Raw genomic sequence first — 15002 nt, forward strand, 5'->3', positions numbered from 1 at the left:
AGTGATGGGGAACAAAATAGTAGGAGCTTCGTCAGGTAAACTTGAAATACTAATCTAATGTGTGAACACAAGGGTGGTGTTTTAAATGTCCCTATTATTATTATTACTATTAACTTTTTCTGACAGAAGAGTTTAGGTAAGGCCTCTTCATATTGTAATGCTGCTATTATTTAATATATTTAAAACATACTAATACAATGTTTTGTTAAAAACAGTAAAGGAAAACTCCCCTATTTTTTTTCCTTTCCATAAGCAGAAAGAATCTGGCTCTTCTGTCTGTCCCGCACACTGGACTCTTAGAGGAGGTAAAACGGTCGGAACTAAGCAGTATATCAAATTAACTGTTGAAGTGTCCAAAGATAGGAACCAGGAGATGCTGGCAGTTACTGCTGTGTTCTTCTAAATTAGGCAGTGTCCCCAGCAGGTGGCTCCAGCCCCAGTTTTAAACCAGGAAGTGGAAGTAGGAGCTGAGGCATCCCTCAATTATTTTTTTTTAAAGCTGTTTGACAAGGATTCCAGCCCTGGATTTATGGGTGTATGTGATTTTATTATTGAGAGGTGGTAAGTTCTCCAAAGTTAAGATCGCAACTACAGTCCTATTATAAAATTGATTTTGATTTCCTCTTTCTAGTGTGCCCAAGCCCTCCCTCCCCCAAAAATCCAGAAAAATCCGTAGACTTTCAAATTTTTAGGTTTAATTTTCATTGCCTGTTGAATACTTTTTGAAAACTGTATGATTAATGTCAAACAAATATTTGCTGAGACTTCAAAATAGCTCCTTTTGAATTGTTTGCCAGCTGTTTAATGTTTCATTATCCCTATGTCTGCCCAATAAATCACATGGATTCACAAAATCTGAAATGTAGATGTTTTAACACTGACTCAAACTGTCACTAATTAAAAACAGACATGATTCTCTGTCAGTGAAACAGATGGAGAAAAAAAAATGTCTTTGACTTGTGTACTAGCATGGCTACTTCTCAAACACGAAAGAACTCCAGGATCTGGTAAAATGATTCTTCCTCCATTCCTTACCAAAATGGCCTTGGCTTAGGGCAGGGGTGGGCAAACGTTTTGGCCCAAGGGCCACATCGGGGTGTGAAACAGTATGGAGGGCTGTGTAGGGAAGGCTGTGCCTCCGCAAACAGCCTGGCCCCCACCCTCTATCCGCCCCCTCCCACTTCCCGCCCCCTGACTGCCCCCCTCAGAACCCCTGACTCATCCAACCCCCCCTGCTCCTTGTCCCCTGACCGCCCCCTCCTGGGACCCCTGCCCCTAACTGCCCCCCCAGGACCCCACCCCCTATCCAACCCCCCCCCCCGTCCCCTGACTGCCCTGACCCCTATCCATACCCCTACCCCCTGATAGGCCGTCCGGGATCCCTGACCCATCCAACCCCCCCTCACTCCTTGTCCCCTGATTGCCCCCTCCCAGGACCCCCGTCCCTAACTGCCCCCCCTTAGGACCCCACCTCCATCCAACCCCCCCTGCTCCCTGTCTCCCCCCCTCCCGGGACCCCCCGACCCCCTGGGACCTCACCCCCTATTGAACCCCACCCCCGCTCTCTGTCTCCTGACTGCACGCCCCCCAAACCTCTTCCCCATCCAAGTGCCCCCTGTTCCCTGACTGCCCCCCGGGACCTCCTACCCCACTCCCCCACCCCCTTACCATGCCGCTCAGAGCGGCAGGACAGGCTTATTGGAAAGCCTGGGAGGTGGGCAGAGGAGGAGCCAGAGGTTAGCCTCCCCAGACGGGAGCTTAAGGGCCGGGCAGGTGGTCCCACGGGCTGGATGTGGCCCGTGGACCGTAGTTTGCCCACCGCTGGTTTAGGGGAATGTGCAGAGATCTCTTTTCCATGTAACTGAGGAAGAGAGTTTGAAAGCCTGATTATTTGCAGTGGTACTGAACACCACTGCTCCTACTAACTGCAATTGGACTTGTGGGTGTTGAGCATTTATGAAAATCCAGCCCTAAATGCTTAGATACTGAAATCAGTACAACAAAATCATATATAAAAACACACCTAAATGGCTCAGCGTTTCAAGTTATTGGCTTCGTGATGGTAAACACATATTTTTATACTGAGTAATAACAGCATACTTATTATGTGGGAAGTTAAGACTGAGTCCTTAACGTTCATTTCCTTGCTTTTAAGTGCTTGGGTTTTATAAGTGATGTTGTCACTTAGCAACCCTAACTGGATTTGGAACAAAGTGTTTTTGCTTTTGGAATGTATGCAACATATCTATAAAGCACTATTCATTGAGTAATAGTTATATTTTAAAGGTGGTTGTTGTCTCAGGCTAAGTAAGCCTGATGTTGTATTCTGTTCATGAGATCTGCATGCCATGCTATTTATGACCATTAAGATTTTGTTGCCTACTTCATTGTCTGTGACCATTGTCTGAGTAAACATTTGGAAATGGTTTCAGTAAAACAAAATTATGATTGACATTAAAATGGATTCTACTTGGTATTTAAAAATGTATTTTTCCCATATAAAATATCTACCTTGAAAAGAATTTCTATGATGTTGGACTCTGTAATATATTAATAGCAGCCATGCACTAACCAACTGATTGGAAGTAAAATGCGTCACTTTAGAAAATCTTCATAATTTATTGCGTTTTGGAATTTTGATGGCACTTGGTAACCATAACTCTTAATGAATGGTGGCATAATGTGTGCAATTAGAATACCTCCTCCTTTTTAAGATCCTTTGCCAACATTCAAAATACTACCAAGCAATCGTACTTCTTGAATGTGAACTGAAATTTACTCCTGCTCTACATTAAGCTGCTCTTAAACCACCAGGGGCCTGATTTGTAAACCAGGGACCAGAACTTCAGCCAGTGTAAATTGACTTAGCAACATTAACGTCAGTGGATCTACATAGTTTCACACCAGATGAGAATCTGGCCTCAAGCTTTTTTTTGTAGGCACAATTTTGCATTGACAATTTACTAAGAGCATAGAATTGTGCCCACAAAAATGGAAGCCTGGTCTGAAAATCAGGCCTTGTAATTCTCTAAGCTATGTGCAATAAAACTAGTGAATTGTGAAAATGTTACTTTTTAAAAACAGATAAGCCCACTTAATTTTAAAATTTCTGCACTATTTGTGATACATCTTTCCTCTTTCTTGCCATCATACAAAAGGAAAACTCCTTACTGTGAGTTGTTATGACTCTAGGAAGCAAAAGACCAGTCAGCTATACCACTATAAAAGGCAGAGGCCTATCCTTTCCCATCAGTCCTTTGAATACCTCAAGTCTGTTATTCAGTCCTCTTTCCCCACCCCACCCCTTCTAATTTTTTTTGGTGTGAGTTTGGTGCTTGTTAAAGATACTGTATTGACAGCTCTGGAGGCTCAATTCCTCTGCTTATCAGGTACCTCAAACAGGTACCTTATGGGGAGTAGCAGTGAAAGTTTCCCCAAGCTGCTCTATCAATATGCCTTAATTCTCATCTGAAGGAACTAACTCAAGGAGCTAGAGGGTAGTTGTCTCCCTGCTTGTTCAATCCTTGACCTTTGCTGAAACTGCCAACAAGGGTGCCAGTTGTGCTAGTGTTATTTTGTGATGTGGATGCCTGTCCACGGGGAAAATAACACCAGCCAACTCATTTCACGTAGGCCACTGCCCAACTATTCACTCTTAGCCACTGTTGATCACAGCTGACTCTCCTTGCATTCTCATGAGGGGTGAGGCAGCCCTTTCATCCTTTCTGCTGTGTAACGCTGGTTTTACTCAGTTGTCTCTTGGGGTACGTCTACACTGCTGCTGGAAGGTGAAATTTCCAGCTTGGATAGACATGCACAGGCTAGCTGTGTTTGAGCTAGGATGCTAAATATAGCCATGTAGCTGCCACAGTGCAGGCAGCTGCACAGGCTAGCTGCCAGAGTACTTATCTATGGTGCTGGGCAGGATTGTACTGGAGTGGCTAGCTACACTGCTATTTTTAGTGTGCTAGGTCGGTCAAAGGTAGCATCTGTGCATCTCCCTGAGCTGGAAATTATGCCTCCAGCTGCCGTGTAGACTGACCCTTAAGCACTTGTACAGCCAGCACTGACTGAGAGTCCTGTTCATCTGTGATATACACTAGCAAGTAAGTCATGCTTCTGGCTCAGTCGCTCGTCATAGGTTAGGACAACTCATTGACTGTCTGGATTTGAAGTGTACTGAATCCTTGTGAAGTCTGTGCTGAGTTTGTGGAACTACTTTGCCCCTCTTAACCATGCATTGTGCTTAATGACACAGCTTCCACTAAGTGAAAGGATTGCCATTCTTTCTGATGTGGGTGGGATAGTCCCAGTTTTAATGGATCTATGCTGCTTCCTGCAAGCCAATGTACTGACTGTAAGCCCCATTGTGTTCCACTCAGATGAAAGGGTCTGCCTGCCCAGGTCCAGTGGCAGGATTAGGGCCCTCATCTGTGCCAAAGTTAAAGTCCTCAATAAATGTTGGGCTCCCAGACATTGCATTGCAGCATTTTGACAGGACTAGCATTGCGTCTCAGTGCAGCTTGGTTTCACATTGATGCAGTATCACACACTGTGCGAACACCAATATCAATGGCCCAGCATTGTGGCACTGAGGTATTACTTTGTCCACAAAAACTGTCCATGGGAAATGCTGTATGCTGGTTATTTTGAAGATTGGCGCTAATCACCAGTGAGAGGCTGGCAGGTAAAACTAAGTGAGCAGGCTCGGGGAGAACTCTAAGGTAGGTATGGAAGGCACAAGACATCTCAAAGCCAGAAAATATATGCACCAAAGAAGCAACTACACAATAAAACATAAGATGTTTCTTGGCATTTCCAGTGTTATCAAGACTCTGGCTAACTTTTGCAAATTAATCTAATCCTTTGTTAGGACGTAGTAGGCATATTCTCAGCTGGTGTGAATCAGCATTGCTCCCCTGAAGTGAATTGAGCTATGCTGATTTTAAGCCAGCTGAGAATTATGGGTTGTAATGTCTTCCATAGGTACACAATGAACACTCATGTACACCTATGCACTAGGGACCTGCTCCAGAGCCCATTAAACTCTGTTGAAAGACTCCCATTGACCTTAATGGGCTTTGGATCAGGACCTGATCTTGCCTGCATTCCCACATATGTTAAAGTTTACTAATTCGCTGATGTTGGCTCAGTTTGGAAAACCACTGCATCTGATGGCTGATCTGTCTGGGGGAAAAAGCAGTGTGTATTGGTCGGTTGTCAATCCAGATAAAACTAATTCCCTGTCCATTGCCATCAATCAGCCTCCAGCTCCAGATTACAACCAGCTCATTATTAACCTGTCTAGATGGGACATCGAGCAGGTGACATCTCTCAAATATTTGGGCAGTGTCATAGACAGTGCTGGAGAATGCTTAAAAGATGTGGCCACTTGTATAGCAGCTGCTGCTGCCATGTTTTGGGCATCAAGTTTGCTTCATGGGCATATTTAATGGCATCAGGCTTGCTGTGAAGCTGCAGATACATAGAACTGCTGTTAGACCAACACTTTTAAATGAAAAAATGAAATGTGGGCACTGAGGAAGACTGAATAACATTGAATTGATGTTTTCATTTCTCATTGTCTACATCAGCTGCTCCATACTAAGTGGCAGGACAAGATCAGAAGATCCAGAGCCAAACCCAGCAAGCGCCTCCATCGCCATTTGGTTAATTGATTGAAATGATTTCTTGGTAGAAAATATCACACATAGTATATCAGGAATAATGTCTAACTGGGTGGGTAACTTGGCCTCCAGTTTCTGCCTACAGCCATCTACAGTAAAATCTCAGAGTTACGAACACCAGAGTTACAAACTGACCTCATTTGGAACCAAAAGAGCGCAATCAGGAAGCACCAGACACCCACACACCACAGCACTGTGTTAAACATAAACTATTTTTTTTTAAAAAGGGAAAGTCAGAGTTACAACAGTCTGCATTCCTGAGGTGTCTGTAACTCTGAGGTTCTACTGTCACAGACTTATTGTGCACTGTAAGAGCCATTTTATATATAATTCTTTATATTTTAGACCAGAGGTCTCCAAATGGTGGGGTGCACCCCCTTAGGGGGGTGTCAAAGAACATTTTTGGGGGCGAATGGCTCAGTCCCGCGCCAGCCCCCATGGGGGGGTGGCCAGGGGCACCACCCAGCTCTGCTCCTGCCCCCAGCTGTGACCCCAGCCTCGGGCCCCTTATCCCAGTCCATGTCTCCCACTCCTGCCCCTGGTTCCGAGGGGTAGGGGGCGGACAGGGGTAAGGGAGGGCGTGAGGTAAAAAGTTTGGGGACCAATGTTTTAGACTTATGTACATCTTTGCATGGAACTAAGGTCAGTTTGCATAAATAGTGCATGAGAAAAAAAGCCCTTTCCTGTGGGGATGATAAGTTAAATGTACACTATAAACATCCTTAATTAGGTATTGCCAGCTTGAAAAATGATAAATGCACATCACTTTTCAGTTGTTTGCTGTAAAAATGACTGACTATATTTTTGTCCTTCATAGTAACAGTGAATGCTGCAATGTACTTAAGCTGTAAAAAATATCCTAGGAGTTTTCAGTCACTGTTAAAATATTTTGTTCACAATGATGGGATTTGTTTTTTCTTACCTTGTTTTGGACTGGTCCAATGCTTAACCAATATAGTTCTGATGTCCCATATAGTTCAGTCAAAACGAGATGTGACCTGAATGTTACCGGTTGAAAGGAACTGAGAGTGTTGCACTGGCATTCAGTAAGTTTCTGAGCAGAGTTCAAGGTGTTGCTCTAGCCTCTAAACTGCTAAATATTTTAACCTCTGGGCCCCTAAATGATTTACATCCTAGTCTGTTAGATATCCTCTCACTATGATACTGCTGCAGTTGTAACGGTTAGATGCACTCAATATCCTATGAAGAGACAGGTTTCAGAGTAACAGCCGTGTTAGTCTGTATTCGCAAAAAGAAAAGGAGTACTTGTGGCACCTTAGAGACTAACCAATTTATTTGAGCATAAGCTTTCGTGAGCTACAGCTCACTTCATCGGATGCATACTGTGGAAAGTGTAGAAGATCTTTTTATGCACACAAAGCATGAAAAAATACTTCCCCCCACCCCACTCTCCTGCTGGTAATAGCTTATCTAAAGTGATCACTCTCCTTACAATGTGTATGATAATCAAGTTGGGCCATTTCCAGCACAAATCCAGGTTTTCTCACACCCCCCCGCCCCACACAAACCCACTCTCCTGCTGGTAATAGCTTATCTAAAGTGATCACTCTCCTTACAATGTGTATGATAATCAAGTTGGGCCATTTCCAGCACAAATCCAGGTTTTCTCACCCCTCCCCCCCACACAAACCCACTCTCCTGCTGGTAATAGCTTATCTAAAGTGACCATTCTCCTTACAGTGTGTATGATAATCAAGGTGGGTCATTTCCAGCACAAATCCAGGGTTTAACAAGAACGTCTGAGGAGGGGGGGGGTAGGAAAAAACAAGGGGAAATAGGTTACCTTGCATAATGAGTTAGCCACTCCCAGTCTCTATTCAAGCCTAAGTTAATTGTATCCAATTTACAAATGAATTCCAATTCAACAGTTTCTCACTGGAGTCTGGATTTGAAGTTTTTTTGTTGTAATATCGCAACTCTCATGTCTGTAATCGCGTGACCAGAGAGATTGAAGTGTTCTCCGACTGGTTTATGAATGTTATAATTCTTGATATCTGATTTGTGTCCATTTATTCTTTTACGTAGAGACTGTCCAGTTTGACCAATGTACATGGCAGAGGGGCATTGCTGGCACATGATGGCATATATCACATTGGTGGATGTGCAGGTGAACGAGCCTCTGATAGTGTGGCTGATGTTGTTAGGCCCTGTGATGGTGTCCCCTGAATAGATATGTGGGCACAGTTGGCAACGGGCTGTGTTGCAAAGATAGGTTCCTGGGTTAGTGGTTCTGTTGTGTGGTATGTTGTTGCTGGTGAGTATTTGCTTCAGGTTGGGGGGCTGTCTGTAGGCAAGGACTGGCCTGTCTCCCAAGATTTGTGAGAGTGTTGGGTCATCCTTCAGGATAGGTTGTAGATCCTTAATAATGTGTTGTAGGGGTTTTAGTTGGGGGCTGAAGGTGATGGCTAGTGGTGTTCTGTTATTTTCTTTGTTAGGCCTGTCCTGTAGTAGGTGACTTTTGGGAACTCTTCTGGCTCTATCAATCTGTTTCTTCACTTCAGCAGGTGGGTATTGTAGTTGTAAGAATGCTTGATAGAGATCTTATAGGTGTTTGTCTCAGTCTGAGGGGTTGGAGCAAATGCGGTTATATCGCAGAGCTTGGCTGTAGACGATGGATCGTGTGGTGTGGTGAGGGTGAAAGCTGGAGGCATGTAGGTAGGAATAGCGGTCAGTAGGTTTGGCCCAACTTGATTATCATACACATTGTAAGGAGAGTGGTCACTTTAGATAAGCTATTACCAGCAAGAGAGTGGGGTGGTGGTGGTATTTTTTCATGCTTTGTGTGTATAAAAAGATCTTTTACACTTTCCACAGTATGCATCCGATGAAGTGAGCTGTAGCTCACGAAAGCTTATGCTCAAATAAATTGGTTAGTCTCTAAGGTGCCACAGGTACTCCTTTTCTTTTTATGAAGAGACAGTGTCTAAAGTAGACTAGGATCTAAATAATGTAGAGATCCACTGGTTAAAATGTGTTTTTTTCAATGAGGGGTACCTTACTCCTGGAATTCATTTTCTCCTCCACCCACTTAGTCTATTAGAACCCATATTTGTTAACTTTCTCAGTGTGCTCCAAAGCCCCTTTCCCCCCTAGGCTTTTGAAGAGAAACAAGCATGTAGGCCTACAGGACATGAAGGGTCGCGGTTTTGAAGCCTTGTGAGAGCTTTCTTCTTTGGGCGGCAGTCTTATTAAAGAATTTTGAAATTGAACATTGTGCTGATTTTTAAATCTAGTGGTTTCTTAAACAATGCAAGCATGGGAAGGGTGATAAAAATTTCCATTGTGAAAAGCTACTGGAATACATTAATAAGTAACACAGAGGAGACTGAATAGGAGGTAACTTCTAAGATCAAGTATTCTGTGTAATCTTAGAGTACTGGCAATTACAAAAGTTGGCTCAAGTCAGCTGTTAGTTGTGACATACTGGGCTCCTTTTAAAGGTGTATAAAAAGGCTTGTGTTGCTTAGTTTTTATTTTAGCAGTAATAGGGCCAATTTGATGCTATCAGATAAAATAGAGTCATGAATATATGAGTAAGGAACATATTGAGATCATTGTGCTTTAAAAGCCACCTTTTTGAGTCTTTGTCTAGCTAGTCAGGCTACGATATAATATTTCTGGTAGCTGGTGAATCTGTGGCTCATTGCAGTAAAATGACATGTTCTATATGATATGGTGTCAAAGGAATATAATTGTATTATGGAGCTATATAAATGTTATGGAAAAGGCAAGACATTTGGATCAGGAGCCACTGATCATTTAATAACATTCTTATTATGCCTCTTATTAATACACACTTAGCATTTTTTTTGGTATGTTAGTGTTGTCAGCAGCAAGGTTAATAGATTTTTCTATGGCTTTTTTAAAATAGATTCTGCAGCAGTTGTCATCTTATCTCAACAATCCACTAATGGCCATAACATTCCAAATATCCTTGGCTGAGTAAGAATCTTATGAAATGTGCTAGTTGGCTTTAGATTCTGATGAAGCTCAATGGAAGAAGTGGGAGGTCATCACTCCTTTCACTTATCTCTAGAGATGACTGGAAATAAAGAATGAAAATCTAAACAAAAATATCTAAGCCAGCTCTGCAGTGGGGACACTGTAGTTCATTGAATGGCAAGGTGATCTTTCTGCCAGTTGAATTTAGGAAAGGATTGACATAACCTAGATTGATGCAAATACAATCTTTAAAACTCTTTGATTAAATGGTGTTACTTTATCAGTAATGAGGACTTGCTTGTCCTTCCTTAGAGCCCAGGGCAAGGTTCTGTTCTTCCACCTTGTGCCCGGTCTACAGAAGGAACATTTTGGGGAAATTTCCCACTATTGCTAATTCTGAATATAAACGAGGCCTGTGTGTGTTTACGCACAAACACAGAAAGGGTCAGAGAAGAGAGGGCTTTGCTTTACAGTGGCTTTTGTATTGGTGGGAAAGGGTGAAAGGTGACTTTTTTATAAGTGATACAATGCGAAGAATTATAAATAAAACCCATGAAACTAGTGTCCTTGCAATAAATCAGATTGCCTGTTCCCTGATCTTTCATGACCACCTTGCAGGTCATATGACATCTCCTGATAAGAAACCCCTGTCATGGGTTTTCCCCCGGGGTGCAACCTGGAACTGGAGTACCTCTGAGCCCTCTGTTTCACCAGTCTGGGTTCCCTTTCACACTGTGACAGTGTGACAAGCTGCAAAGCCCTCCAAGCTTGCCCTCATACAAACATCCACACCCAGCCATGTTCATGAATGCTCTCCCAGCCACTTCATAACCCAACAATAGAAAGGCTCCAGCCAGAATACCCCCCAGCTCTCCAGCCTCGGATCCCAGAGCTATAACGTTCTGAGGATGGCCAGTATGAATTTATTACCCAGTCCACCCCTCCATCCATGTAGAGTGGACAATGCACTAGACCCCTGTTCCTGAGCAGATTTCCCTTTGCACTTCAACCAAAGCACACTATTTTAGGTAAAAATATAAAACAGATTTAGTAACTACAGAAAGTTAGATTTTAAGTGATAATATGTAATAGCATACAGATCAAAGATTACCTAAGAAATAAACAAAATCACAATCTAAGGGCTTATCTACACCACCAGCTTTTAGCGACAAGACTGTGTCGACACAGCCTTGTCGCTGAAAGTCAGCATGTGTAAACGCTCCTTGTTGGCAATTTTGCTGACAAAATACTTCCAGCTCCGCAAGCGGCATTAGTTTTGTCGGCAGGAGACCGCTCACACTGTCACTTGTATCGGCAAAACTTTTGTCTTTCATGGGAGGGCTTTTTTAAGTACCTGTGGAAGACAAAAGTTTTGTCGACATCTTTTCATTGTAGACATACCCCAAGTCTTATACACTAGACAGGATTTGAATCAAGCAGTGTCTCACCCTATTAGTACAAGCAGGTTAGGTTTTGCATACATAGGCACGAAACCTCTTTTCCAGCCTGGGACCAGCATTTCCCCAATTCGGTCTTTTTCTAAAGTGTTTCCAGGTGTTCTGTTGTGTGGGGAGTGAGACCCATTGGTGATGTCATGTTCCCCTTCACAGCTTCTTTCATAGGGCGGGAACCCCTTTGTTCCAAGACAAATTCCCAGCTCAGTTAGTGGAAAAAATACAGCTACCAAAAAGGAGTTCAATACAATGTGATTTAGTGACAAGCCCTTGCATCAGGGTGGATAAAAATCAATGATTTTTTAAAAAAAATTTAAATTGGATTTTTTAATTTAAATTGGATTTTTTTGATAAAATGCTTTTTGAGGAAAAAACTTATCTAAAGATAGTTTTAATTAAGACACATTATAGCTCAAAGATATCTCATCATGGAATAGGGATTATAAATTCTAATTCTTTAGTATGAGACAATATATTCATGTAATGTTTAAGAAAAGTTTTGTAAATGAGTTCCAATAGTTCATGGATTAGGGACCCAATTTTATGGGGGTTCCACAGGCTTCTGTATAGATTATTTAGGTAAATCTTTCTATCTACCCAATGGGACTCAGTGCTCAGTCTAGAAGATACTATCAGAGATGCTTAGTTTTGCAGTTCTCAAACCGTGGATTTGTGTCTCCAGAGGTAACATGCTTGCTAACAGCAAAAATGTTTTTTAAATAAATAAATAATATACAGAGGTGAGAAATAACAGACCTCAAACTCTATTGTCCCTCTGCAAATTTGTGTACACAGAGTCAATCCCTTACCTCTCTCTAAAAGTGCAAAGTTTCAGAAAGTTCAATTAATAGAAGATTGTTGGGGGCGTAATAGATCTGGACAAGGAAAAGAAGTCTGGAGATACATGTGAGAAGTGAGGGACATATGCTTGTTTTGTGAAAATATTATATGTTTGCTGTTGAAGAAAAAAATCCAGAATACTTAACGTTGTTGTTTTAGTTAAATAAAACAATTTAAATGTCTGTCTAGTGATGTTCTCCTCCTAATACAGCCTGGCAAGAACATTCTCCAAATATTAATGATTAACCTGTTGAATTGGAGATAGTTCACTTCCCAATGACTTCATAAATATGTGCTTCAATTACCTTTGGTAAATGAAATAAACAAACAATCATTCATTTTCTGATATAGCTGTAAAACTAATCTGAAAAATTTTCAAAATAAATCAATGTTTAAAAATGTCTAGTGTGTACCTTCTAAAAATGAAACCTACATCTATCTCTGAGTTGTGAAGAATATGTAGTAAGGTTATAACAACCAAAAAGAATGCACTTTTATGTAGAAAACCATGATTAAATCGAGTCTTCCATGATTTAAATCAAATCCAACCTGCCTTGCATGCTCCAATGAGTCATTGCAGCCATTATCCATAGGTTGTCTGAAAGGTCCTCAGGTGAGGATAAGCCTTTTCCATGGCCTATTGTCTTTGTGATGGACCATTCAACTTGAATAGCCCATTCATGACGTGCTGGCTAGCCTGAATGCAAACGAAATTTTGGGTGTTACCCAGGAGCAAACACATTTGAAATACAAATACATAGTCAATATTCATAACTCCAGATACAAAATGATACATTCATACAAATAGGATAACCATATTCAACAAACCATAACTTTTCCATAGACACCTGTCATGACATATATTGTACAAGATGCTACATAATTATATCATAATCATATTACTATGGTGAATATGTGGTGCAGAGTGTCACAATCCACCCTTACTAAATTGGGAGAGTATGTTGAAATGAAGAATTTATTTGGTATGCACAGAATAATATTTTGTTGATGCCAAAATAACATTTAAAACAGTAGGATCAGATTTTTCCAAAGTTCTCAGTTCCAACAATTGGAGCCAGGTTTTTCAGAAGAACTCAGTTCCTGTGTAGGCACCTAAATTGACTTTTTAGCAGTGCTTAGCTCTTAGTAGCTCCCACCATTCTCAGTGCGAGTGGTTGGATGCTAGGCACTTCTGACAATCTGGCCCATTGGTTTTCATATTTGGAGCATGGGAACTGGAAGTAGATTTCTTGAAAATGTAGGTAAATGAATGCTCTGTATTAAACACTAAGTTTTCCCCACTTAAAGTTGTGCAGTATAGTGGTTACCATAACCAGATCTGCCAGCAGTCTGGGACAGGGTATATGGCACCTCTGTTTTCAGGTTCTCTGGGGCATCTGCAGTAGGTAGACTTCGTCTGTTCAGAGGCCCTGTGCCTCCACAATGGCTCTGGGACTCCTGTCCACCTCCTTATCTCCCTAATGGAGGTGGTAGCGCAGGGGAGCCACAGAAGAGGTGGCACAGCCAAGGGCTGTTTTTGTTTCCTCAGTAATCTCTGCAGGCTGAGGAGAGGGTGATGTGTGTGCGTCCCACCCCCTGCCTGTCCCACTCACTGTTCCTTCTTACCATGCAAATCCTAACCCTCATCCCTCTAGAAGGGGGAATATGGGATTGAGGAGTGGTTGATCCCTCATACATTCCCACACCCACAATACCTCCTGCCATGTTCCTCATGGTGTGAATAAACTGGACTTTCCCCCTTTGTTAGAGAGAAGCTGCTGAGACACATGATTCTTGGGCTGATAATATATTTAGACCATTTATATAAATAACTTCCTTGGTGTAAAATAGTATAGCAATCCTTTATGATGATGCAATTATGACTTAGGGGTCTACCATATTATGACATTGCTTGGGTTGTTTTGATAAAAGATGTTTGCAAATGACAACTCTGCTTTTGCTTTCATCAGAGGCCAGCAGAAACGGTAGATGAGGAAGAAAATGAAGAAGAGGGAGATGAGGGAGAACTGAATGGAGATCAGGGAGAGGAAATGGGGGAGGCCGTTAATGGAAATGTTCTCCATAATGAGATAGAAGAAAATGAAGAGAAAATAAATGAGAATTATGAAGAAGAGCAGGAAGAAGAGAATCTTGGACAGCTGGAGGAAGAGGGGCCTTTCCACTTAAATGGTGAAACTAATGAAGAAAATGGTGAGGAAATGGAGCCGTTTAATGATCACAATGATCTTCCTCCTGAAGAAGAAACAAAAGCACCAGAGGACTTTGACAATCAAAGCCAGGTAACCGCTTATTCTTTCAATTTTTTGTTTAAAAAAAAATAGATATTGCCTCATTCATTCAGCACTAGCGCTCTGTACTGCAATTGTAGTCCAGCTCAACCACGATGAGGCCCTTGGAGTCTCGTGGAGTTTCAGCTTGCAGGAAAGCGATTTCCGCTCATTTACAACCCCTCTCATCCTATGGCTACAACTGCAGAATTATTTCTTCAACTGGCAAAGAATGTATTTGTTCCTCCATCACTCTGGCAGGTCTTTGTCCTGCCTTTGTGGGTAAGTGGGGTACTAGAAATACAAGACTCCTGCACTCTCAAGAAGAGCAGGGTGATTGTATATTTCAATCTTCACTTCCTCTGTCAGACATAGCAGGGGGACAGTGGGATGCACACAAGCATGTCTACTGGTTCATGAAACCAGTACCTTGTTTGTTTGGCTGAGTTGCCCTGCACAGAAGTTGCATTTAATAAGTGTTGCTGTCCTCATTTCAGGGAAGTCTTATTGATTTATTTAATTTTTATATTTTCAGATAGAAAAGGACTGTTAAAATAAACAAGAATCTTAAAGACAGGGGATTTCTCTTCATGGGATTTTAAAACACAAGTCTCGTCCCTTAGGACAAGGGGTGGGGCATGCCACAAATTTAGGGAGAGGTGCCTCATGCTGTACTGCTCCATTTGCTGATAGGAGAGGGTCTTCATCAGCAGGAAATGGAATCAAAAATGTCTGTGTCACGTATGAAAAGCCCCAAGTGTTCGGTAACC

At 42.0% G+C, this 15002-nt stretch overlaps 1 protein-coding gene across 3 annotated transcripts in view; it reads left to right on the plus strand.

Moving 5' to 3' along the window:
* Positions 1 to 15002, plus strand: part of DCDC2 (doublecortin domain containing 2) — a 156211-nt gene that overhangs the window by 133977 nt on the left and 7232 nt on the right. For all 3 annotated transcript variants that reach the window (XM_075125353.1, XM_075125354.1, XM_075125355.1), the window contains one exon: positions 13915 to 14244. In XM_075125353.1, the coding sequence (XP_074981454.1) occupies positions 13915 to 14244 (330 nt within the window). The remainder of the gene's footprint in view (positions 1 to 13914; positions 14245 to 15002) is intronic.

The sequence above is a fragment of the Caretta caretta genome, chromosome 2, assembly GCF_965140235.1.
Source record: "Caretta caretta isolate rCarCar2 chromosome 2, rCarCar1.hap1, whole genome shotgun sequence".
NCBI classification, from domain to species: Eukaryota; Metazoa; Chordata; order Testudines; family Cheloniidae; genus Caretta; species Caretta caretta.